General features: G+C 29.0%; 8 protein-coding genes across 8 annotated transcripts; 4 read left to right on the top strand and 4 right to left on the bottom strand.

Annotated features, from left to right (window-relative positions):
- Positions 1-15: 15 nt before the first annotated feature.
- On the top strand, positions 16-1,647 carry cgd3_3000 (TBC domain containing protein; the record flags this gene model as incomplete). The annotated part of the gene is made up of 1 exon (XM_626857.1): positions 16-1,647. The coding sequence occupies one exon, from the start codon at positions 16-18 to the stop codon at positions 1,645-1,647; it is 1,632 nt and encodes a 543-aa protein (XP_626857.1).
- Positions 1,648-1,765: 118 nt separating this feature from the next.
- On the top strand, positions 1,766-4,978 carry cgd3_2990 (hypothetical protein with signal peptide and 7 transmembrane domains; the record flags this gene model as incomplete). The annotated part of the gene is made up of 1 exon (XM_626856.1): positions 1,766-4,978. One exon carries the CDS (start codon positions 1,766-1,768, stop codon positions 4,976-4,978), a length of 3,213 nt encoding a protein of 1,070 aa, XP_626856.1.
- A 71-nt stretch (positions 4,979-5,049) lies between these two features.
- cgd3_2980 (conserved COOH terminal-specific cysteine rich domain) lies at positions 5,050-8,646 on the bottom strand (the record flags this gene model as incomplete). The annotated part of the gene is made up of 1 exon (XM_626855.1): positions 5,050-8,646. The coding sequence occupies one exon, from the start codon at positions 8,644-8,646 to the stop codon at positions 5,050-5,052; it is 3,597 nt and encodes a 1,198-aa protein (XP_626855.1).
- A 55-nt stretch (positions 8,647-8,701) lies between these two features.
- On the bottom strand, positions 8,702-12,334 carry cgd3_2970 (conserved hypothetical protein; the record flags this gene model as incomplete). The annotated part of the gene is made up of 1 exon (XM_626854.1): positions 8,702-12,334. The coding sequence occupies one exon, from the start codon at positions 12,332-12,334 to the stop codon at positions 8,702-8,704; it is 3,633 nt and encodes a 1,210-aa protein (XP_626854.1).
- Positions 12,335-12,788: 454 nt separating this feature from the next.
- Positions 12,789-20,864, top strand: cgd3_2960 (hypothetical protein; the record flags this gene model as incomplete). The annotated part of the gene is made up of 1 exon (XM_626853.1): positions 12,789-20,864. The coding sequence occupies one exon, from the start codon at positions 12,789-12,791 to the stop codon at positions 20,862-20,864; it is 8,076 nt and encodes a 2,691-aa protein (XP_626853.1).
- Positions 20,865-20,870: 6 nt separating this feature from the next.
- Positions 20,871-21,947, bottom strand: cgd3_2950 (ribosomal RNA assembly protein mis3/dribble/Krr1p. KH domain; the record flags this gene model as incomplete). The annotated part of the gene is made up of 1 exon (XM_626852.1): positions 20,871-21,947. The coding sequence occupies one exon, from the start codon at positions 21,945-21,947 to the stop codon at positions 20,871-20,873; it is 1,077 nt and encodes a 358-aa protein (XP_626852.1).
- Positions 21,948-22,053: 106 nt separating this feature from the next.
- cgd3_2940 (probable phosphatidylserine/phosphatidylglycerophosphate/cardiolipin synthase, 2x SMART_PLDc domains, possible bacterial origin) lies at positions 22,054-23,484 on the bottom strand (the record flags this gene model as incomplete). Its single annotated transcript, XM_626851.1, has 1 exon — positions 22,054-23,484. A coding segment is annotated over one exon (1,431 nt), but the record flags the coding sequence as incomplete, so codon positions are not given.
- A 152-nt stretch (positions 23,485-23,636) lies between these two features.
- cgd3_2930 (possible mitochondrial import inner membrane, translocase subunit TIM44) lies at positions 23,637-24,911 on the top strand (the record flags this gene model as incomplete). Its single annotated transcript, XM_626850.1, has 1 exon — positions 23,637-24,911. One exon carries the CDS (start codon positions 23,637-23,639, stop codon positions 24,909-24,911), a length of 1,275 nt encoding a protein of 424 aa, XP_626850.1.
- Position 24,912: the final 1 nt, after the last annotated feature.

The following is a 24,912-nucleotide window of genomic DNA, read 5'->3' as shown; positions in this document are numbered from 1 at the left end:
TTGTGAAATTTTACAATGACAGATTTTGAAGTTTTTGAGAATGACGAGTACTATTCAAAAATCGAAGATTCAAGCTTTATAGATTTTTTTGAATATTTGAAAGGTAATCCAAAACAAAACTTTATTAAATATACCGAAAATGTTTGTAATGTAAAATATGTACAAGGAAAAAATGAAAATATATTGGATATCCCACGTCTTAAGTGGATGATTCTACTCAGAATTATCCCTGTTGATTTTTTTTCGCTTTCAATTCATGATTGCTATAAAAAAATTCACGAATTACTAGAAATGGAGAGAAGCAATTATTCTCGCTCTTTTAACAAAAATAAATTAGATATTAGTAAAGTTACTTCAATGGACCCTTTAAAGTTTCATCCTCTATCTCAGATTGCTAATAACCCGTGGAATGAACAACACAAAAATGGTGAATTATTAGATGAAATTTGGAAAGACGTCACAAGAACCTATTCTGAACGACAACTTTTTTCTGACTCAAATACGAGACAACTTTTGCAAAGAATATTGTTCACATGGACACGCGAGAACCCTGATCTGGGATACAAGCAGGGAATGAATGAAATTGCTGCAATTTTATTTTTGATAAATCACAGTCAGAAAATTGTTGATAATAGAGTTTATTCTAATGGTCTAGAGTCAAAGAATGAATACAATGGAGATAATTTCAGTTTAGAACACATTTTTAGGAGCGATTCAATAGAAGCAGATACTTATATTATGTTTAATTCTGTTATGAATGTTTTTGGTTTAAAATATATGTTTAAATCCACATACAATGAGTGTAATTCAAATGATAATAATTCAATGAAAAACGATGATTCGAATAAACCTCCGATAGTACATAGATGTATAAATATTTATGGCATTTTAGAAAAGGTAGATTATGAGCTGTTTATTCATCTATATAGAGAGCATGAAATTGAACCCCAACTTATTTTTTTAAGATGGATTAGACTTTTATTTTCTAGAGAATTTTCCGATTTGAATAATTCAATTATAATTTGGGAAGGCATCTTTTGTGATGCCCTTCAAAATGGGAAATTCTCTAATAGCGAAATTTTAATGGATGGTTCTGCAAAAGGGAGAAAAAATATAAATAAAGAGGTCTGTGAAGCAGTTGAATCATCTTTACCAATAGTAAATTTTATTGCTATTTCAATACTACTTGCAAGAAGAAGTGCAATAGTAAACTCTGACTTTAACCATACGTTGAAATTAATAGTTAATCAATCAAACTTATCTATTAGTCCACTTGAAATATTATCGAACGCAAAATCACTATGCTACACTGTTTCTGCTGAAAACGAGTGCTTAAATTCGCCTAAATTATTAAGTGGCTCAGCTTTTGATGATAAAAACTACAAAAAGGTCCTATTATCCAATCAAAGAAGCCATTTTTTTGAACATAGAGACATACATTATTCTCAAATAAGGTGTAACTTAAATTCAGAGCCTGAATTAAATTCAAATGCGCCTAAACTTAATGAAAGCTTATTAGAAATCACTAAGAATTTGTACAACAGTGCAAAGGATATTAAAGATATCGAGCAAGTTAAGTGCAATGTAGTTAGTTCATGTAGGGAATTACTTAGAATTTGTAAAATCTTACAAGAAAAAAATATTTAATAAACAATTATTTTTATTACTTCTATTTAATTAAAAGTTTTCGAATGTACTAGCGCCAAAATGTGAATTTCGACTCTGAATTACATGAAGCCTATTTAACTTTGAAAAATGGAGCAAAATGTCTGTTAAATATTGCATAACATCCATCTTTTGTATATGTATATACCTTTTTGGTAAAGTTGAGGCCTCCTTAACAGATATACCATGGTCAGTTAGCACTCCATATATTTTATCTAGCCTTGAAAAGGCACAGCAAGTTATTAATTATTCCAGGGTATCTACTCTGGAAGAATTTGTCTCTGAAAACTGTGGGAGGTACGACAAACTTCAAGAAAGTGATCTCGCTTATAAAAAGGAAATGTGGGAATCGTTCAAATCGTGGCATTCAGATTATAGTGTCTTAGCAGGAATAATTTTTGAAAATGCAATCATTGCAGATTCCAATAAAACTCACATAAATCTTAAACCGCTGATATCCAGCTATTTAGATGCATTGATTTGGAGAGAAATTGCCAGTTGTATAATTTTTGGTATTTCAATCTTTACCTTTATTGCCGTATCTCTTGGGTTTGTTTTGTGCAGAGTAATGAACGACAGAGTTGTTTCATTTGAAGAAACATCAAACGGATTATGGAAAGTAAAACTGAGTATATATATATTGAGTACCCTATTATGTGGACTATGTGTTATTTATATTACTCTTTCTATTGTGATTATTGTAAACTTTTTTGCCTTTTCTGATTCTTTTTTAACATCAGTTTGTTGGTTTGCAATTGGAGCGGATGCATTTTCAAATGGCAATATAAATATTAACACAACTTCAGGTTCGTTCAGTATTGCAAAATCATTCTTGAAAACAAATACAACAGTTCCATTCATTGGATCACTACCACTTTACGGTTTATTTCAGGAATTGGGTTCAGTTGAAACATTAATTGAATTTTTTAAAGACACAATTAATTACATTAGAAGTGCAGGGTTTCCAACTGCTCTAAGTATAAGACTAAATGAATTAGCAAATGTTTTTACCAATTCATCAGTAATTAATCCTAATGGAATTGATTGGTATATTCCGGCCAAAGAATTACTTAAGAACTCTGTATTAAATGCTGTAAATTCATTTATGCCAGTGAATGAAACTTTATTTAACTCTATGATTCCGGTTTTAAATAAAATAACTGACATTATAAAATCAGTGGATACTTCATCAATGTCATTTAGTGTTAATGAATACTTTGAAATTTTCAAAAAATTTATTTCATACATTTTATTATTTTTAAATGTATCTAGGACTGCAAGCAACATTGTGTTTGTAATAATTACAGTGCTATGCGTTTCATCTACAATAATTGGAGTAATTTCAATTATTTTTTCAATTCTTCACATAAAACTATTCTTATCTGGAAGAAGTCACATTGGATTTTTCCAAAGTAGGTCAGCATTGGTTGCTGTCGCATTCATATTTATGGGATTGTCTACATTTGTTTCATTTGTTTCATATACTCTAACGGTTTCAGGAACAGTAGGGAAAGACTATTGTGGTTGGATAGTTAGTGATTTGTTTAGTCCAATAGGGATGAATTGGATTTCAACTGTAAGTCCCGAATTAGGAATGATTATGAGTATATGTATGTATCCACTTGCATCGTATATTAAGATTAAAAGTGATAACAAAAGATATCTTAATGAAAAAGATTTTATAACTGATAGGATAAGGGTTTTAGAATATCATGGAATAAAAAATCATATATATTTAGATTTATTTAATAAACTTCAGAGTGATGAGTCCAAAGATAGCGAAAATATTAAAGACATATTTTTCAACTATTCAAATAAAAGCCCTCGATTTTTGTTGAATCAGAATCACTTGTTTAGTAACGAGAGTTTAAAAAGTGAATTATACTTGGGAGATTTGAGTACAAAAAGCAGAGCAATGAATAAAAATGACTTTATTTCCAATTTGTTTTTGAATTATAATAATGAACTACTAAAAAGTAACTCAAATGATATTTTACTTGCTGAAAGGTTCGGTAATCAGGAAATAGTTGGTTTGTTGGACGATGCTCCAATAGAAAGCAGTCTATCCTATTTATTAGTTCAATTGCTACCAGGCTCTTTTGTCAATGATATGTCAAAAATTGTTCCAGAATATATCAATATTATTTCCACCAGCCAAGCAATAGCAGAACAATGTTTTAATTACATGAATATAACAGACTACATAAAATATTCTTTAATGTACTTTCCAGATGTGGAGAAATCTACACCAGATGAACAAGACGTGCCTGTATTAGTTTTAATAACTCAGAGCTACAAAGAAGAAAATTGGCTAATGAAAAGTTCTATATTCGGCTACACTACATACACTGCTCTATGTAGCAGTCCTAATTCTAATGTTTCAACTTTAATGATTTCTCAGTCATTGCCAATTAAGGTTCCTGGCTTGGAAGTTCTTGAATCAATAATATACCCATTTAAAATAAAATACTTGGTAGATACTTCAGATACTATTAACGGAAAACAAGAGAAAACTGAGGAGAATCCTACTTCAAAATTATCTAGCTTAGAAAATATATTTGAGCCAACATCTTCTATTACAGAGGATAATACAAATTCAGAAGAGAATCTAATCATTTCAGCAGACACAGACATTGATCAGCTAGCCATAGAAAAATATCATAAAGATAATAAACATTTTAAGGACTATCCAATTTCGAGCTTTAAACATACGCTAGTATGGGTAAAGAAATCAATGGAATTGTATAATCACAATTTTTTTTGTTATCCATTTTCTTGGATAGATATTGAAGGAATAAAGGAAATTCCCAATTTTGGAAATAACAGCCTTTATATTAAATACTATAATAATACATGCAAATACGTTGAATTCCAAGAGTACATTGCCAGTATTAGTTACGATTATTTAATTAACCCAACTAACTTTGCAGCTAATGAGGTCGAGAGACTAAATTTGGTTCTAAACGATAGAATAAGGAAAATGTTTGGGAGTGCAATGATTTTAAATAGTATAAAGACAGAAGCTCATAATTGTGGACAAGTTTCAGTTGACTTTACAAATGGGATCGTTACGTTTTGTGGGATGGTCGGTAGAACCAAAGACACTCTTATCGTTATTTTAAATTTTGCCACGTTTATAGGTTTTGCAATTAGCATTGTAATCGGAATAATATGGTTAATCTCATTGAGATATGAATCAAGGATTGCTGACTCAATTATGGAGATGGAGCAGTCAAGCAATGAATCGCTTGGCAACGTAGAGCAAGATGATAATGTCAATGTTAAAATAAACGAAGCAGATACTAATCATTGACTATTGAAAAAATAATAGACAGAAAATTAATAGATACCTATAGTGAATATTAAAGTAGAAAATTTTACCAATTATAATTTGTGCCAACGATCTACTGAATTACACCAACAATTGCACTCCGGTACAGGGCATTCATCAAAACACTCAAACCATTCACTGATATGTTTAAAACATCCGCCATGGTGGCAATGCAAACACCAAGTATACCATTTACTCAATTTATTATAATTACATTGTTGAGTACAGTCCTTTTGCGCAGCGTCATCATTGATTGAATTACTAATCACATTGATAGACATTTCTGTCAAACAAATTACGCATCTTGGTAGAGGTTTGTTACAATATTTATTAGGGCAGTTTAAGATCATAGATGATAACTCCAAACTTTGAATAGCTTCAGGTTGAATTAAACTATTTATACTTGATTTATTACTGCTTGTCCAACGTAACGAATATCCTACCTGATAGTCTCTATTATAAATATTCTTAAAAACTATTTCTTTTTTGTCTAATTGAACTTCAGAAAGGTCTGTATTGAATGATTGAGAAATTATTGAATTACAATCCATGTTCGAATTGCTTTTTTCAAAAAAGCAACTCTGCTCGAAATATGCTTGGCATAATGGCTGCTCGCAATAATAGCAAAATAATATATTCCCAGTTGGTAATAGTGGCTTTAATTGATCCTGGTCAATATGAATCATTTTATAGTAACTCGATCTTAGGATATTAAGCTCATAAAGTATGCCCGATACATTATTATAAGTAAATTTTGCGGATTTAGATCCATTTTTTAAAAGGCCGATTATGTTTGAGCTATAAATTAGATAATATATTAAAGAGTTATTCTTCAATAAATCTTTGTATTCATCAATGCAAATCTTTAATAATTCCATATTTTTTTTGAGACCACCAGAGAGATTAGGAATACACGATCCAATTAATGCAACTGTTTGAATATCTCCAAATGAAAGAGATAAATATTTGCGAAAAATTAAATTAAGAAATACTTGAGAGCTCAAATTATAACCAAAATTTTTATTTATATTATTTTCTGGCTCTAAAAATATCGAATCAAGATTTTCGTTCAAATTGAAATTCCCGAGAAAGGTTTCAAATTGTTCAGAGTTGTAGTTATCAGGAAAACTTCTTAACAAAAATGTTTCATCAGTAAATGTATTAAACCCTAAAATTGATATTCCATCTAAAAAACCATTTTGAGCCATTTTTCTTATAATTATTTCTATCAAGTTACAAATTTCCTCCAAAGGTAAATAATAAATTCCAATCAAAAGTAACAAATTAGCAGGAATATAAATATAAGAGTTTATTCTCATGGAAGGAATTAATAGTTCATCCAATAAATATGAAGAAAATTGCTTGTTTTGATCATGGATATTAATAAATTTGGAAAATGCAACAATAAATCTTATTGAAAGTTGAAGACTAGATTCAAAATGAATGTTGCTGTTCCAAATAGGCAAGTAATAATCTTCATCTAGTAAATGTTCGCTTGTTGAAATAATTGAATAGTAGTAGAACTGAATATCTTTTCTGCTTAAAGAAATTTTATTTAGTTCTTCTGAAGAATATAAATTCGAAATAAAAATCCCAGCAGAATTAAAAAACAACTTAATATTTTTTAAAAAAGAGGATTTGAGTAGCTTATTTTCATTATCAATAAAATTATCAAGAATATTTGATAGCTTATCACCGTGAGAAATAAAATTCTGGTATTGAAGTGTAATGCAGTTCCAAAAAAATGTGATTAAAAATGATTCTAATTGAATTGGGTCATTATTGTCTATAAAGATAGGCGTTTCAATAATAAATGAGGATACTCCAAAAAGATTTATTAACTTCTCTCTAAAAGGAGAACAAAATATTTCAATGTGATGAAAATTTTCTCTCATATTCAAGCATTTAGAAGACTTATTTTCTAAATCTTCATACTTGACATTAATAAATCTCAGCTGGGTAGATATATCACTATTCCCTGCTTCCAACTTAAAAATATAAACTAAGTCTCTGATTCCTGGTAACATTAATTTATCTAAAACAGACACGTTTTCACCACTAAATAGGCCTTGCTTGTTAAATTGCCTCAAAATATCTTTCCAATGAATAATTCGATTAGGTAAAGTTGATAAGTAATTAAATGCATGAGAAGCAGATTTAATAATTTTTATAATATTAGTTAAGTTATTTAATGCTAATGGGAAAATTCCAATATCAATTAACTTTTTCTGATCATTTTGATTAATGACCAAATTTCTAGCTTCTGTTGAATTTATGTTCTCAAGTCTTCTCAATAACTCTATGCAGTTGTACTCTTCAATTTTCTTATCATTTTTATAGTATTTTATTATCCTATATGGAATCCATGAGTAACCAAACAATTTTGGAGAATTTGAAACCCTGTAATTAATTTTTTGAGGCTTATGTTTCGTATCTATTGAATGAGAATCCAGTGGAGAAATTCGAAAGGTAGGAAAAGAATTAATTTTAATTTCTAAATTTGATAAAAGATATGCAGACTCAGAAGTTGTGTATACTAATGAATGTTTATTGTTACTTCCTCCAAAATAATTAACCCAACAAAATGTATCGCTGAAATCTTCTTTAAGACTTAATGGCTTGTAATGCTTGATTAAATTTTCATTCCAATAGATATTTTCAAAACGATTATCTGACTTGTATGCTTCAAAAGATATATGTGAGTTTATTTCTTTATTTAACTCTGCAATAAAGATCCCATCATTAGTATAAATTGAAATATTGAGTTCTCCATTTGGAAACCACTGTATATCGTTGATCTCATTATCATTAAAATAAATGCAGTTTAATGTTTGAATAATATTTTGTCTTGGTTCATTTTTCATAAACCTTATATCAAATATACAAATAATGTTATTTAAGTTACTGGAAAGTAAATAATTACCTCCAGTTTGGCTAACTGCTAGGAGTTCATTACAATTGGTCATAATATTGGTAGCAAAAATTGCATCTTTAGCTCGTATGTCGTAAAAATGCAATTGGCTTGAATAATTACAAAGCTTCCAGCCAGAAACCAAGCAGTTGGAGTTTATCCACTTAACATTATTAGGATATCCGGAAATATTATTAAGTCTTTCGAAGCTAGAACCTTTATGATAATTTACAATGTTTTGTTTAGTGTTGGAATCGATTATAGAAATAATTCCTTGAGCGAAATTTTGAGAATTGAAATATTTAATATTGGAAGAAGCCAATAAATGAAAATTTACATAATTATTTAGTTCAAGACAAGAACAAAAGTAATCAGGAGTATGAATCTCTTCTGAAATTTGGAGTTGCCCCTTGTTCAAATACAATATTTTTATTTCGCGAGAAATACCAGTTGTAAATGCACCAAAAGTATCGTTTTTGCTCCAGGAAAATCTTGGGAAAAATTCGGATGAATATTCAATAGATGTTTCTCCGGAAAAAATTGGGTCTGATATTTCACCAATAGCTGGAGTAAAAGTTAGTTTTGACTCATTTGTGTGTTCAAAAATTTTATTAATATTTTCGTAGGTAAAATCATCAATAAAATATAATCCCAATTTTTTGTGGAAGTTATTACCTGAATAATAGAAGAAAACAGTGGGATCAACGTTGCATTGAGATATTATCGAGTTTCTGTTCATTTAGTAAATATTACTGCAGCCTAATTAACAATAATTTTGTAGCGGCAATTTTTTTTTATTCTATTAATTCAATATTCATTATTCTGTTATCCAAATCATTTTGTGGCTCAATTATCTGATCGTCCAACAATGAAACTGTTGTTGGATGTTGAAGCCAATCACTTCCAGAATGATATGAATCTCCTGAAATACATGTATTTAATGATGATATTTGACTATTTATTCGATCAATATTTCTATCGTTACAACTCCCCATATAATTATCGGATAAATGATAAATGTTGCAACTATCCAATTCCTTTACTATATCTCGATTATTAATAATATCTGAATCGCTTATTCTTTCATTTGAACCTGTATTAGTTGAACATTGATTAACAGGAAAGCATAGAATCCATTCAACTTTTGGCAAAATAGCCTTTCTCCTATTTTTCAAAAAAATATTTCTATAGTCAATTGCGGCATTAAATGCAGAAATAAGTGAACCGTATAATGCAATACTAAAGTGTTGTCCTCTTCCATTACTATCAAGCCCATTTGATGTATAAAACCTTCTTTTTTTGCAATACCACGATATCCCTGTTGGGAAAGGTTTCAACAATTCCGCAAGATCTTCAGAATCAATTATTGACTCAGCTTCCTCTGCATGAACGTATACTTGACACTTTGGAGGTATAGATGTACAACATTCAATTGCGTAAATTAATGATTGAATAAGAGATTTCTGTTTTATATTGGAATCTGAATAATTGAGGAAACTAATATTTTTCGTTTGATTAGATGTACTTCCATCAATCATATTGGTAATTATCCATGAATTACTCCTAAAATGCCATGCAATCAAGTCACTTCTAATAACTTCCTCTCCATTTGGAAAAATAATTTTCAACCTGATTTGTTTGAAACAAGAGCTTTGCGAGTTTGAAATATCCATTTGTGAATTTTTAGGTAATAATAAATGGTTTTGATCCTCTAATATCAATTGGTACTCGTCTCCATGACCCTCTAATGAATTACTCTTATTTCTTATACGGCTTACAGATGAATTTTTTATAGTATTTACCTTTGAGTTAAGAAGTAATGCTTTTCTACGAATATAGCAAACTTCGGCTATTTCATATGCAATTCTTGCTCCATAAGGCATTGCGTTTATTTCAATATCTTGTGTATAAAAAGTTAATTTATGTGTTAAGTTATTATTGCATAGGAGTTCCTCATCTGCAAGAGCTCTCCATACAAGTTTGTTCGAATCCCAAATTATATTTGGTAAATTTCTAATTAATAATGCTTGATCACAAATAACACTTGGCTGCTTTATTTCTTCTGGTAACTTTGTCGCCTGCTCCTTTAAATAATTTTCCCTAAATTCTAAAGCTTTTAAAAATGCAGTCAAAGGGCTTCCATACTTCATTGCACCAAAAGTTGTTGAAGTAAGCCCACCATCTTTATCTCTTCTATATGGTACAATAAATGCTTTTCTTTCTGCATGCCACGTGATCCCTCTTACTCTCCATTCAGTTGGGCATTTTGCAGCATTCGAAGTTAAGGGGAGAGTTGACCTTATTCTACGTTTTCTGTTGACTGGCGAACAGCATTGAATATAACCTGTGGTAGAAACACGTGGTCTAATATCATTTAATAAAAATTCAGGCGAATTTGAAAATGAGAACAATTCTGATTCAACACTATGAGTAGCATTTGCGTTCTTGAGTTTTCCATTCAATAACTGATTATCATTCATTGAAAATAGATTATTAGTTTCGTTGACTGGAGGTAAATTACCTTGATACTTGTTTCCATTTTCATTGCTGAATATTTTGAAGTCTGGGTGTGATGCTAGATCAGTAGGTAAATACGGCGAGTGGTAATAAGTATGTGAAACAATATCTTCTTGACTTTTAGAATAGTCTTTTTCATTACAATTGGAACCTTTATCAGAATTATTCAATATTGCAGAAATCAAATTCTTTGGAATTGTAGTTTCGCTTATTCTCTGTTCTACCCACTTTTCTGTTTCATAAAAACTTTCAATTATAGTTGGATATTTATTACAGCAATCGAATCTTGAAAATATCCCATTTGGTCTTAGTAATCCGACCCAAGAATTTTTTGCCTGATCCCAAAAAATAAAATCTTTCCATTTCGACTTTCCCCATGTTTCGTAGATTAACGAATCTGGAAATAAACATTTTGATTGACGGTTTGAATAACCAACATAATTATCTTGGGAAAAATATGATTCAAATTTTAATCTTTCGCAAACACTGTTTTCATCATAAAAATCCTTTAAGTATTTCACTAGTCTTTCAAAAATATAATAAATATTTTCAAGGGCTTTAATGTCCATATTAATGCTTGACTTTGGTTCTGTCTCGTTTTTGGAATTATATTCTGCATAAAAAGAGTCAATATTATCAGGGTGTTTATCTACCTGATAAAATTCATGGAGTAGTTTACAAAAGAATGCAGACTTACATCTTTCTAATTCCAAGTCTTTTTTACGAAACAATGATAAACATTCTTCGCATGCATCCCCATCATAAATTTTTAGTATACTAATAATTGAATCCTTACTCGAATTATTTGTTCCGCTGAAGGGATAATCAAATTTTTTATTAATGCCAAAGATAATATTAAAAGATTTTTTTAAACAAGTAGTACAACAAACCGAGTTTCCACTGTTTTTATAATAATAACCACACTTATCATGTATGTATTCACGGCAAATTATACACTTTTTACATTCAATAATGCTTTTCTCTAGTTCAAGTCTACATACAGTGCAAATTTGGAAAATTTGCGTATTCTCCGCTTTAATTTTGATGATGTTTTTAAATATTGTTTTCAAACTATTTACGTAATACATATGATAATTGTTCCCAAAATCGACAACAAGTTCATCGCCTTGTTTAATTTCGATTCCAGGAATAGTTAATACAACAAGATGTGGCCATTTATCAATAAATAACCACTGTAACTGAGTGTTTGGTCTTATTCTTTGATCATCGAATGGAAAGGGGAGCCTACAATGTTTTAGAAAAGCAAATTCATTACAGTAATGAGACGCATCCAAAATAACACTTAACTCTTCATTTGAAACATTGGGCAATTTGAAAGAATACTTGTTATAGTATTTTTTTTCGTCATTATACAGCAATCCAGTAAACTCACCAAGTAAAATTGATGAGTTGGATTTGATATCTTCATCATCCCAAAATATAGAATATTGATTCCCTTCTTTTTCAGAGATTTCAAAAATAGGTTTTGTTTCAGAAATTTTTATTTTTCTCGAAGGAGTAATCTCATTAATTATGATATTTGAATAATTTGCATATACTAATGAGTAAATTTCTTCATAAAGCCTGCTGTTTTGTTTAACTTGGTATGTAGTATTAGGCATTTGAAAATCATACGTCAATTCAAATATTGGTAATCTGAATGATTTCTCTTTAATTGCGATACATGGCTGGAGTGCAATAGAGTTAGAGTTGAAGTTAATGTCTAAATATATTCCATCATTTTCACGATGTTTATATCCACCACTTTCAGGTGGTTGATTTTCTTTTGAATTAACTTCTTGTTGAATACTGTCTTTTTTTAAATTAATACTTGAACATGAATTTACTTGTTTATTTGTATAATTAATATCCAATCTTTTAAAAATTTCAAAAAAATCTATATTTCTCATCACGCCTGTTAAATTTGTATTTGAATACAAATTTAGAGATTTAACATGTAAAAGGCATGGCGAATAATTTATTACTTGAAATTATACATACTTGAAATATTTATTACTTGCTATCAAGTTTAGCCGAATCCTATAAATAAATAAATGTACATATACATTTATTTATTTATTTATTTATTTTCATTTTCTTAAAATAATTTATATTATTCTCAATTTGATAAAATCTGATCATTTTATTTTTTTCAGAAATAATGACACTAATAAACTAAGTTTTCGTTAAAGGTTTTAATTTATTTCAAATTCAACAAATAACCTAGGTTAGAGCTAAAATATTCCAACTTAATACTAATATTTTTAAGTTTTTAAAATATTTGCTGTTGATAATAATTGAATATTTCCCCTCAATAATACATGTACCGCATATGGATTTCTAAAATTAATTAAACTAATATTGATGTATCTAAAAAAAGTAATCGAACTAGGAAGTCTACCTGGTCTAAACTTGCAAAAATACACAAATAGTATTCGAAAGGTAACCATTTTCAATGAAAGGCTATCTATCATTGTGGAAAACTTAGTATTTTTCTTTATAATTACGAAAGATCACGAGAACGCGAAATTAATTTATTCTTGGAAGATCAATTCAGAGGAAGAATTAATATTAAATGGTATATGGATAGATAATAATTTATTTATAATATTAAGCAGCAGTTCAGTGTATTTACTTGCATTGGAAAATGAATCAGTCCTCGAAGTAAAAACTGCGAAACATGGTTTAACAAAAACTATTGAAAACTCCGAGATTATACTAATAGATAACTTCTCTAATATACCAATTGATCGTCAAAGAATCATTGCTATAGTTAATTTTTCTTCTGGTTTTTTCCCTGTTTCTATTGATCGCTTCAATTCAGGTTATTCCATTGAAATTGGAAACATAATAACAACCGAAAGTAAAGGAGCAACACCATGCGAGAATGGGATATTTGTTGTAAATTCGAGTTTTATACAAAAATTTTATATTGATAGCAATACGATTAAATGCACAATGATAGACTCTTTGTCCATTGGAGAGATCTTAAACATGTCTTTGGGAAAATGTGATTTTAAACTAATTTCGTTTTATAAAGCAGTAAAAGGCAATATTGTAAATGTAATATTTTTGAATATCGAGGATGGAATTCCATTTAATGGAATTGAGATAGCCATTTCAAGTGATAACCTTATTCCACTAAGGGCTAATAAAATCAATATCAAAGATCCAGATAATATTATTAATATTTCTCAGACCAAATTTTTAGACGATATTTTGGCAAACATTATAGTATACGATTCTAGTGTAGTGGTTTTTAAAGGCCACGAAATTTCTTCAGAAATATGCATAGCAAATTATAATGACTTAAACACATCTTTTATTCCTTTTGTCTCACATGGTTTGTGTGAAACAACTATTTTTTATGCAGGTTGTACTTTAGAAGAGAAAACCGGCAATATTCTCATTAATATTTTGGAAGAAGAACCAAATTATAATTTAATTAAAGACAAAAGAATTCCTAGATTTGAAAATTATAACGTAAAAGATGAACAAATTATTTTAAATTCCGAAAAAACATTAAATAATCAGTTCGATAGAGCTTTCAAATTTAATATAGTAATTCCCCAACTCACAAAGTTGATTTCTAATTCAGAAAAAGTTGATTGGAATGATGTATTTGAGTATTTAGACAAAATTCCTTTATATAATGTTGAAGATGCACTAAATTTACTTTCTTCACTAATTTCCGCTCTTGAAAATTCAAACTCGAGTAATTCTCACATAATGAAGATGAACTACATCATTCAAAAGTCAATAACTTTCGATATAATTTATAAAAATAACTATAAAAATTTTGAAGCTGCACTTAAAATATGTTCAGAATATGATTCTAACCCAAACGAAATCGACACAAATTGGGATATTTTATTAAAGAGATTTTTAAAATGTGACTTGGGAAAATTATGTAACTGCTTATTATCTTTTAACTTGGTTGAGGAGTTTTTTTTTCTTTTTAACAGACACTTTATTCACTTTGGTGATGGCGATGAGGAAGTTAGAAGTGAAATTATATTAGAATCATTGAGTAATTTGCCCGTAAATTTGCCAGAGAAAATTGAAAAAGAAATTCCATCATGGTTAGTGAATCAAGTATTCCCATTTGTAACTAACAAAAACAAATTACTAAATTTGATAGCAGATAGAGCTATTACGTTGGAACACGTTTCCAATGGAGATATTGATCGTTGCTTATTCCTTTTATCATCAGTTTTTCTAAATGAGTACAGTTATTCAAACAATCATGTACTTCCAAAACAAATTGTTTCGAATGGTATCCTTTGGGCAGGCTCTGGCGATAAACGCTATTCTATTAATAAAATTCCTTTAAATAAAATTAATCAAGTTTATTGGGCGTTTTTGGAATGTAATGATTTAAAGAACAGATATAAACTAGAAATAAACTTCAGCTCTCTTTATTACAAGAAAATATCTAATCGGGATATTGCTTTTAAGCTTTTAAGTAGAATTTCTTCTTCTGAATTACTTAATTACGAAATTAATCATCACGTTATACCATTTTGCAAAATAAGAGGATTGGAAGCTGATCAAATAATCATGGAATATTTGTTAGAACTAATTTCATCTATAAATTATAACTCCCTTGAAAGCAACTTGAATTCTACAGATGGCAAGAAATATTATCAACCGAGAATCATTTCTTTGATCAATTCAATTACAAATGATGAGTACAAGGCACATGCTTTATTGCAGTACTTATCATTGAATAATAAATGTCTTGCAATAGATCGTAACATAGATCTGAAGTTTCCTCATTCCGCTCAAAATGAAATAGATTTTTTGATGTCATATGCAAAGAACATTTCTGTTAATGGTAAAAAATCATTTGAACTTAAAAATAGAATCGCGTTAATAGATGCACAAAATTTACTTTCTAGATATAATTTAGATAGTATGGCATCAATAATATTGTTCGAAAAAAATGCACCTAGACGATTGATCCTGCATGTGATCTCTCAAGTCGATGCTGGAATAGAATCATTCAACGATGCAATGTTTTTAATAGACTATTTAAAACAAGAAACTAACACTACATTTATGGGTATCTCAGAGGCATATTGCTTAAGACTAAGATTTTTAATTTTCAGGAGAAGAAACATTATTGAATGGGAAAAAATGACCAAAAAGTCAATAAAAGAGATACATAACAAAACAATTGAAGAGGATATATTGGATATATTTTCGAATGTAGATTGTAAAAAGATTTATAGTATTACGCAACAGTTTGTGTGCTTTGTTTGGCAGTTTTTGGATTGTTATTCAAAAAATTGTATTAAGTCTAACAGATTAAAAATAAGATGCGAAATTGCCACATATTCTGCAGTAGTCGTTTTAAGAGAACTATTTAAAACAATCCAAGAAAACAAATGGAAATTAAGACAAAACACTTTTTGGACTTCAAATGAATCTTTTAATACTCTTATTAGGCTTCAACAGCTTCAATTTGAATTTGGGATTTACATAAGGCCTAGCGACATAATGATAGACAAAATGGATCACGATCAGAATTGTTTAATAGGAAAAGAAATTCAAGACAAAATGACGTATTTAGAACCAATTCAAAACAAAAATACATTATCAAATCCATTTGGAAAGATTGAAGCTGATTTGTGTAATAAACAGATAATTGATGAAAGTTTTATTTCTGAATGGAGAAATGGTTATTTTCAATTATATAAAGAGTCTTGTTATATAAAGCTATGCGAAATTTTCGATGAGTTTGCACAACCATATTTTGAAAAAAAGATATCGGATGAGAAAAAAAAAGGTATCTTTACAAAATTGTTAAGGCTGGGAAGTTTGATTGGAGTTGATGAAAGCTATATTAGAAGGACTAATATACGGAATTCCTTAAGAGATGGTGGAAAATTGTGTATTTTTCGAAGGTTAACACAAGAATTATTTAAGACCCCATCTTCAAAAAATGCAATAACAATAGTTGATGAAGTGCAAAATATTATTTTGAATTTACTTACGGTTGATTTAGTTGATAAAAAAAAAAATTATGCAGCAAAATTTGACAAAGAGTCTCGTATTGATGGATTGGAGTTAATTTTTATATTTTCAAAGTTGCTTCAAGTAGTTGCAACTTGTATTCCTTATTGCCCCATTAAATTAATCAGCTTTGTACTGGCACTATCTTCGGATATTTTATGGGTACACGATTTTCTTTTATACGCTTCAGATGCGATTGATAATATTGAGAACCCAAATAATAAATTGATTAGCAATCATTTAGATAATCACCTTTTTTCTAAAATTATCATGAAATCACTCAAAAATTTACATTTTTTGCCATTGGACTCTTACAAATCATATTATAAAGAGATTTGTACTCTTTATCCCTTTACTGATGCAAAGCAAATTGTAATGGCTTTTCTCTACACCAAAATAAGAATTTTCAAAGAGCTTTCAAAACAGATTTCAATTAAAAAAATTTACATATCTCCATTTTTAATTTATAATTTCTGGACTGACCCAACACTTTGGACAATTCAAACTAACGAAAACTATCCTATTGACGTTGGGAAATATATTCAAGAATTAAGAGAAAATGTTGATGTACTAGCAAAACAACTCTATCAATCAGAATGCTTAACATTAGCAATGAGCATATATTTAAAGCATCCTCTTCTAATTTCTGATGTGAAATTAGCCTTGAATATTAACACAGAATTTTTCCGTAAAGTACTGAAGGGTAGAGATCCTATAGACGGCCAACTTTGCATGGCATTATCTTCTTCCCTGGAAAAAAAAGATTCATGGAATGTTTTTGTACAATCTTTAAACCCATCAAATATCCTTGATAACTATTATAGGACACAGAGGATGGCAAGAATTGGATGGGATTTAGGAATTTTGTTCAACCATTACAGCATGAGGAAGGAGATGGAAGATCTTCACAAACAATCTAAGTGGTGTAACAGCTTTAGGCAACTAAAAATTGAATTTGATCAGTCACTCTTTTTTCAGAAACAAGATCCTCAAAATAACAATCAGGGTTATAAGAAAAGTATTATTTGCAAGCTGATTCATAAAAGTGATTTTGACTTAATTCTTTGTTTACAGTATGCAAAGGATTATAATATTAACGATGAATATATCCTATTTCTTTGGTCGAAACAAATGATACTTCACAATTTTGATCCTAAATTCGAACTAATAATGCAAAATATTCTTTCATTTGTGACACCAGAACTTGGAAAGGAGATTTTTGAAAGCACTTTTGAATTTATTTCTTCTTTTAACTATGAAAGACTAAAGTTCGTATTAAATTGGTATAATAAAAATTGTATTAATACTATTGAACTTCCTAACTCTATGAATGCTTATTTGAGAACAGAAGCAAACAATGAATATTCTACGAGTAGTAGCTCTAGTGAAATAAATAAAGGATTTGTTGAAAATCAAAACCATAAAAATATTTCCACAATTTCTAAACTAGAAGTTCTCAAAATACTATCAACTTATAAAAGAGTTTGCCCTGCAGATAAAGATGAAAAACTATTCATTAAAAATGAAGCCGAGCGTATTAATGGAAATATTGAGTTGGGTAAAAAAGTTAATTTTAAAGTGGAATCTAATAAATATAGAATTCCTTTCCATTATCTCATTAAACATCCGATAAATGCATTAAAATATGAAATAAATGACGAGACTATATATAAGATAAAGAAAATGTCAGAATATTTGGGCATAAAGAATATATCAATTGATATTCAATTTGTCTGGAATATTGTATTGTGCAGAAAGTATAAATATCTATCGGAAAATAATTTATTAAAAACGGAATCAAATGAATTTCAAGAATATTGCTTTAAACTAGTGGAGAGTGACAAAATTTTATTGAGATATATTGAATCAATTGCTTCAGTTGATTTGGAAGCTGGCATTGCAATAGTTTTACTTGTTATCGACGAGATTCCCCTTTCAAAAACAAAGATTAAATTAATAGAGTGGTGCGAAAGAAAATCAGGATCAATTGCAAGAGTCGAATTAAAGAAAGGGTATCCAATCATAAACATGGAATTCTTATTATATAACAGATTTAACGAAGTCATCATAAATATTGAAAACTACTTAAAATCAAAAAAAAGCCTAATTTCATCAAAGCTTATTTTAAAAAAACATAAATTAGACATCATTTTTTCAAAACTTATAGAAGAGACAAATGACATTAATATTTTCATCAGTTCTTTATACTACTATCTTACACCGCTTATTTCAGAAGGAATTTACTGGAAATTTAGGAACAAATTACAGGAATCAGTTTGTCAATCTTTTTGTATTGATCCTAAACCAGAACGAGAAATTTATAGTTTTAGTAGGAAAAATTCTATAGAAAAATCTCCTGGCTCTTCAAATTTTACGCTGAAAGAAAATTTTAATTTTTTTATTGATGAAATATCAAGCGTATATTCTTCTGATATAAGAAAAATCAGAGTGAGAATAATTAAGAATCTCTTAAGCAAGCCATTTGAAACGCCTTATGAAGCTTTAAAAAATAAATTTCCAACTATAAAAGATATTTTTAAAGATATTGAAAGTTCTGGAATAATTACAGGATTTGATCACTGGTACAGAATACAATCACTCAACTCAAAGGTTTATGACTGCACCTATATTGATAGGATCTCATTCATTTGCGGAGGAATATCTTTGAACGATGCAATAATACTTTTGTTATCTATTTCGTTTAAAAACTCATCGAATTATAGCTATTCAACTAAGTGCAATGCTTTAAAAACTCTATTTCAAATTGCCTCTATCAAAAACATTCAAAAGAGATACCCAAAGTATGATGATCTGCAAGTTATATGGCTTCACAATTACTATATGATTTACTTTAATGAATTGCACATTCCACAAGATTTTAGCAAGTTTTATTTATCTGAAAAGGTTGGATTGGCCAGATCTCTTTGGAGGGAGTTTAATAATAGAAAGGATTCCTATAAATTGTTAAAGCCAAATCAGATACACCTTGACCAAATTGAAGATACAAAAGATGCTGAATTTCTTAAAGATGAAAATAGAAAAAGAAAGGTAAGATGTATAGTCGGTAAAGAGAATGAATATTCAAACGCTTTATATCTCAGCTCTAATACTCGATGTCAAAGTGTTGATAAGAAATTAAACCAAATATTATATTTAATCACAAAACTTTGTTTAGATTTTGGAATCTACGATTCAAACCTATTTTCAAACACAATAAAAAATTTATATTTGCAGCTTTTTGACGAAAATGATGTAAAAATATTCAGCAATTTAATTTTTGCAGCATATATTAGCGGATATATATATAAAGTTAAAATTAATAAATCAATCATTGATGTATGGAATTTGTTAGTTTTAGATCCGATATTTTTACTCAAAAATACGGTTGAGTACATTTCAAACCTAATTAATAAATATGCACAAAATGGAAAAGATAAAAAAGAATGCGTTTACAATAACAACTTGCTTTATAATTTACCAAATAAACGATTTATTATCCCCATTCTTTCTAAGATATTTAATACATGCCCAGTCATCCCCTTCATTGAAGTGTTTGAACTATTAAATGCAATAATTGAGCTAATCAACTCTATTCTAAATTTAAAAAAGTTAATTGAAAGCTTGAATTCTTTTTCTAAGGAAAATGATCGAAGATTGATAAATAATATTTTATCATTTTTCACAAATTTGATCAAGGATATTTCTGAAAATAATAAAATAAATAGTCTAGAGAAAAGATGTAAGCTCTCGTCGATTATGCGTGATAAGAACTTTGACATTTATGAAGTCAATAGTATATTTGATGTTGCAATAATTGAATTACTATTTTCATACGTGAATCCGGTAGATTTGCATTATGCATTATTTTCTATGAACAGGGAAAAAATAATAAAAGTAATAATTGATAAAAAAGATAGCTTCAATATGCTTCCTTATTTAATATATTCAACAAATTCAAACATATTGGCTTCAGCTCTTTCAAATGAATTAATTAAAACAAATAATTCAAAACTTTTTTTTGAAATTGGAGCTCAATTGGATGAACTAATTGATTTCAAGAGAAAATCTCAGGTAGAGGAAATATACTTAATGGAGTCAATTAAGGCTACACAAGTATATGAGTTTATCGTTAATAAATACAAAAATATATATAGTACAGAGTCAGTTAGAATAATTAGAAGATGCATCGAGTTCTATAAAATTGAAGCTATTATTCCACTAATCATTAAGTTTCTATCTGGGCAGGTTAAATCTGAATCTGCAATAGTAGAGCAAATTAGTTTGTTAGAGAATCGAGCAAACAACCACGAATTAAGTAAAAAAGAAATATATAATTACATTAAAGAAGTAATTATCAAATTGAGCAAAAAGTATAAGTCAACAAATATTGTTCAAGAATTAATTGATCAGTTGAAGTCCTAGTCCAATCTAAACAACAAAATTTGATAAATTATTCTTGTATTTCTCGGAATTCTGCCCAAAAGTTTTATAATTAATTTCGTTTTGGTTACTTGTTTTATTTTTTAAAAACAATTTTTCATTCGGAGGAATATACATCTTTTCTCTTTCCATATGTTTTTCATTTTTTTTCTCTTTTTGCTCAGATATTCTTTCTTTAATTTGTTTAGCTTTTCTTTCCAATTCACTATAAAAGTACTCACCAGTTTCGAGTAACATATCTTCTTTTCTAGGAGTAGGCTCAGGTGGGAATATTGACTTGTTTTTCTTTTTAATTTGTTTCTTCACCTTCCTCTTTACACATTTGTTTTTAAATTTTGGTAAAAACCGATCCCAATTTTCTCCTCTTAATCTTTCATCTTTTTCTAATTCTCTCTTTATCATGAGTTCTTTGATATGGTAGACTGGGTGTATATTATTCATACAATCTTCTACTATTCGGCGCACGAGCTTTAAGCTTTTATATGACCCAATTACACTAACTGTTTGACCTTGAACTAACACGTAGCAATTTGTTAGCAATTCAATAGCTTTTAATGTAGATCCATTTGGGCCTACTAGTCTCTGACGTCTTTTAACCATCTTCTCCTTATTCCTATGCCCGATTTTTATTATGTCACAGCCAAGATTGTTATCATCCTCCCCCTCACCTAGAATTCGAACTGCTTGGTGAAATGGTACGCTTCTTGATAAGAGCTTTACCATATCTCTAGCGCGTATAATAATAAACGGGTCCCAAGTCTTGCCTGTCGTTCTTACAGTAATAGATCCTTCTACTAAATCAAGCTCGCATTTAATATGATGGGCTTTCAGGGCATTACGTATATCTGGCCAAATATCACGTAAATATTTTTCACGATATTTTGGAAATAGCACTGCAAAACTACTTTCTTCTAAAAGTCCATGAGGATTATCTTCAGGTGTTAATTTAGGAACGTTCCAGTGATCAATATCATCGGTATCCCACGGCTTATCCTTTCTATACCTTCTTTTTTTAGAAATAATCTCTTGATTTTCCATTGGAGTACCTACACTCATCTCTAACATTCAATTAATACTAAACCTAAAATTATTGGTAATGTAAAATATGACCTCCCAAATGGCGCAATTTTATGCGCGCAAAAATATAACAGTTGAAGTTTGTAAAATATTGTTACAAATACTTATTTACAAATTTGATAAGCATATATGCAGCTTTTGAGCAAACTCTGGTGAGCCTAGACTGCTCATTCCATTGATTTATTGTTTGTTCTGTACTTTGAAATGAATGCGTCATTTTTGAGTGCATTTTCATTAACTGGCTTGCAATCTTTGAATCGAATGACGCTACAGAAACTTCCAAATTTCGATTCGCAGAAAACCCGTCCCAGTTAAAACTTCCAAAAGATGACCATATCCCATCTATTGTAATGTATTTAGCGTGACAGTGAATATTTCTTGTAAAAAAAAATCTTACATTGTTTTGAATAAACCTTTTGATTAAATACTTTGTTGCAATTGTATCTCCTGGAATATCGGATCTACCTGATAACAACATCGAAACTTTTACATTATTATTAATTGCAGTTTGAATGGCTCTACGTAGAAAACTTGGAGGAAAAAAATAAGAAGTTGTGAGATAAATATAACTATTTGAATTTTTTGTTGCAATATTTAAAACATTTTGAATTCCTCTATGCTGCCTTCTTGTATTACTGTATAGTACCTGTAATATAGTGCCATTCTTGATTTCCTTCGGTCTCTGGAATATTATTGGAATTTGTCCACATTTAGATTCTTTGAGTGAGTCGATAAAAACTTTTCCGAGATCGTAAGTTGCAGGGCCTTCTATCTCCGCGTGTACATCGTAGAAACAAAGCTTATTAACCTTTATTGGTGAAATTGAATAAATTACTTGTTTAAATAAAAAAATTAGTTTTTTATACGCCGAGTTACAAATTATGTTGTAATTTTTGATATTAGCTTCGTCATTCAACGATGAATCATTAATTCGGTTAGTAATATTAATTGATCCGCAATATGCCTTTTCATCAGCAATTAATAACTTTCTGTGATTCCTGAATAAAAAGGTATCCTTAAAAATTTGAGAAATGGGATTAAACCATATAACCTTCACATTATTTTTTAGTAACTTTTGTTCCCATCTTTTCGGGAATTTAGAGCTACCAAAAGCGTCTAGTAGTAAAATAACTTCGCATCCTCTTTGTGATGCTTCACAAAACGAATCAACAAATTTTTCTCCAGTTTCGCATTCCTCAAAGATATATGTTTCAAACCATACTCTCTTTTTCGCTGAATCGATACTTTCAATCATCGACAAGTATGAATCCCGGCTATTTTCAAATAATTTTATTTTGTTCCCTCTAGTTATTTCTCCATATTTAGAAAATTTGTTCATTAATTGAAACCATTTATTACTTTCAAACTCATCTTCACAAACATTAAAGATATTGTCTCTTTCTTTTAGTCTATTATTAACCTCCTCAGCTAACCAAGGCTTACTTGCAATGTAATTCGTATTTATAATTTCATTTTTATCTTTTCTTTTCATTAAAAAAAAAAAATAAGGTATTTCTTTACAAGCTCATTATACACAGCGGTATATTTATTTAGTTTTTAAATTAATGCTCAGGTTGAAATTTATCTTATTATATTTCAATGAAATCAATCCAAAAAAATTAATGTTCTTAGATTTATTTGTAATACTTCATATATTTTAGACATTAATATTTATTAATGGAAGGGCTTAGTAGCAATGCCTTAACAAAAGTTTGCATAAATAGCTTGAGATACAACCTTCGACAGGATATTTCTATATGCAGAAATATTTTCTTGTTTTATCAGAGCAACAAATATTATATGCATTTCACTCAACTTAATAATTTAAATTTTAGAAAACGAAGATGTTATTCAACATTTAATTCATATTTTAATAAATTTGTTTCACAATTAAAAAATGAAATTAAGAGTGACAAAATACTACAGGATGATATTGCACTTTTGAAGAAAAAATTTGATAATTTATATTTCAAGTTTTACAGTAATTTACCATTTATAAATTTCTATTCTTCGGTTTATTTCATAAATATTGCAGAATTGTATAAAATTAATAGATTTTTATCCCATATTAAATTTTTTACAGCTAAAATTTCTTCAATTTTCTCTCGATTCCTTTCAAGTAACCTTTTTTCAAGGCACATAGAAATAATAAAAGTTTTATTCTATGATGAAACCAATAGGAATGTGATAGAAAGAGAGCTTTCGAGTTGGAAGTCAGATTGTAATAAAGAAAGTAACAGTGAAATTAAAACTAGCAATAAGAAAATTATAAATAAGAATATTGAAGGCAAAACTATAGTTCCAATAGTAGAAAATTCTGTTGTGCTACACAATTATTCTTTACGGAACAGGCTCGGCGTAAAACTTAAGGATATGTTATTATTGAAAAATATATTTGAAAGTGAATATTTTAAAACTATATATAATGGAAATAAAATATCTAAAGTCGTTAAAGAAATGAAGGCAATCAATCCAAATTTTAAATTAACTGACTTTATGTCATTTTTTGAAGAATACATTCTCCCAAAATTCATGGAATCATATCTTAAATGCGACGAGCACAAGCTGAGATTGCATTGTGGGGATGTAGCATATAGACAACTTTGCTCAAACATTGAAAAACTTAAAAAGATGGGGCTTTGCTTAAATACAAAAATTCTTCAATTAGGAAATGTAGAGCTGATAGGAGCAGAAATCTCAGATTTAATGTTTTCTTTTAAGGATTGTAAAATACAAACAAATCAACCGGAATTTATGTTTACATTTAAAACGCAACAAATTAATTGCTTGCAAGACTCTAATGGAAGAATAATTTCCGGTTCCATAGACGATATCAAAGAGTTACAATATTCAATCAAAGTAACTCCTCATCCAAATGCCAATGTTCCTGGTCTGGAATACCCCTATTTGATAACTAATCTGGAAATAATAGGTTCAATCCCCATTTTTTAAA

This window comes from Cryptosporidium parvum, chromosome 3, assembly GCF_000165345.1.
Source record: "Cryptosporidium parvum Iowa II chromosome 3, whole genome shotgun sequence".
NCBI classification, from domain to species: Eukaryota; Apicomplexa; class Conoidasida; order Eucoccidiorida; family Cryptosporidiidae; genus Cryptosporidium; species Cryptosporidium parvum.
The sequence above is the reverse complement of the archived record's forward strand: the minus strand, read 5'-3'. Positions and strand labels throughout refer to the sequence as shown.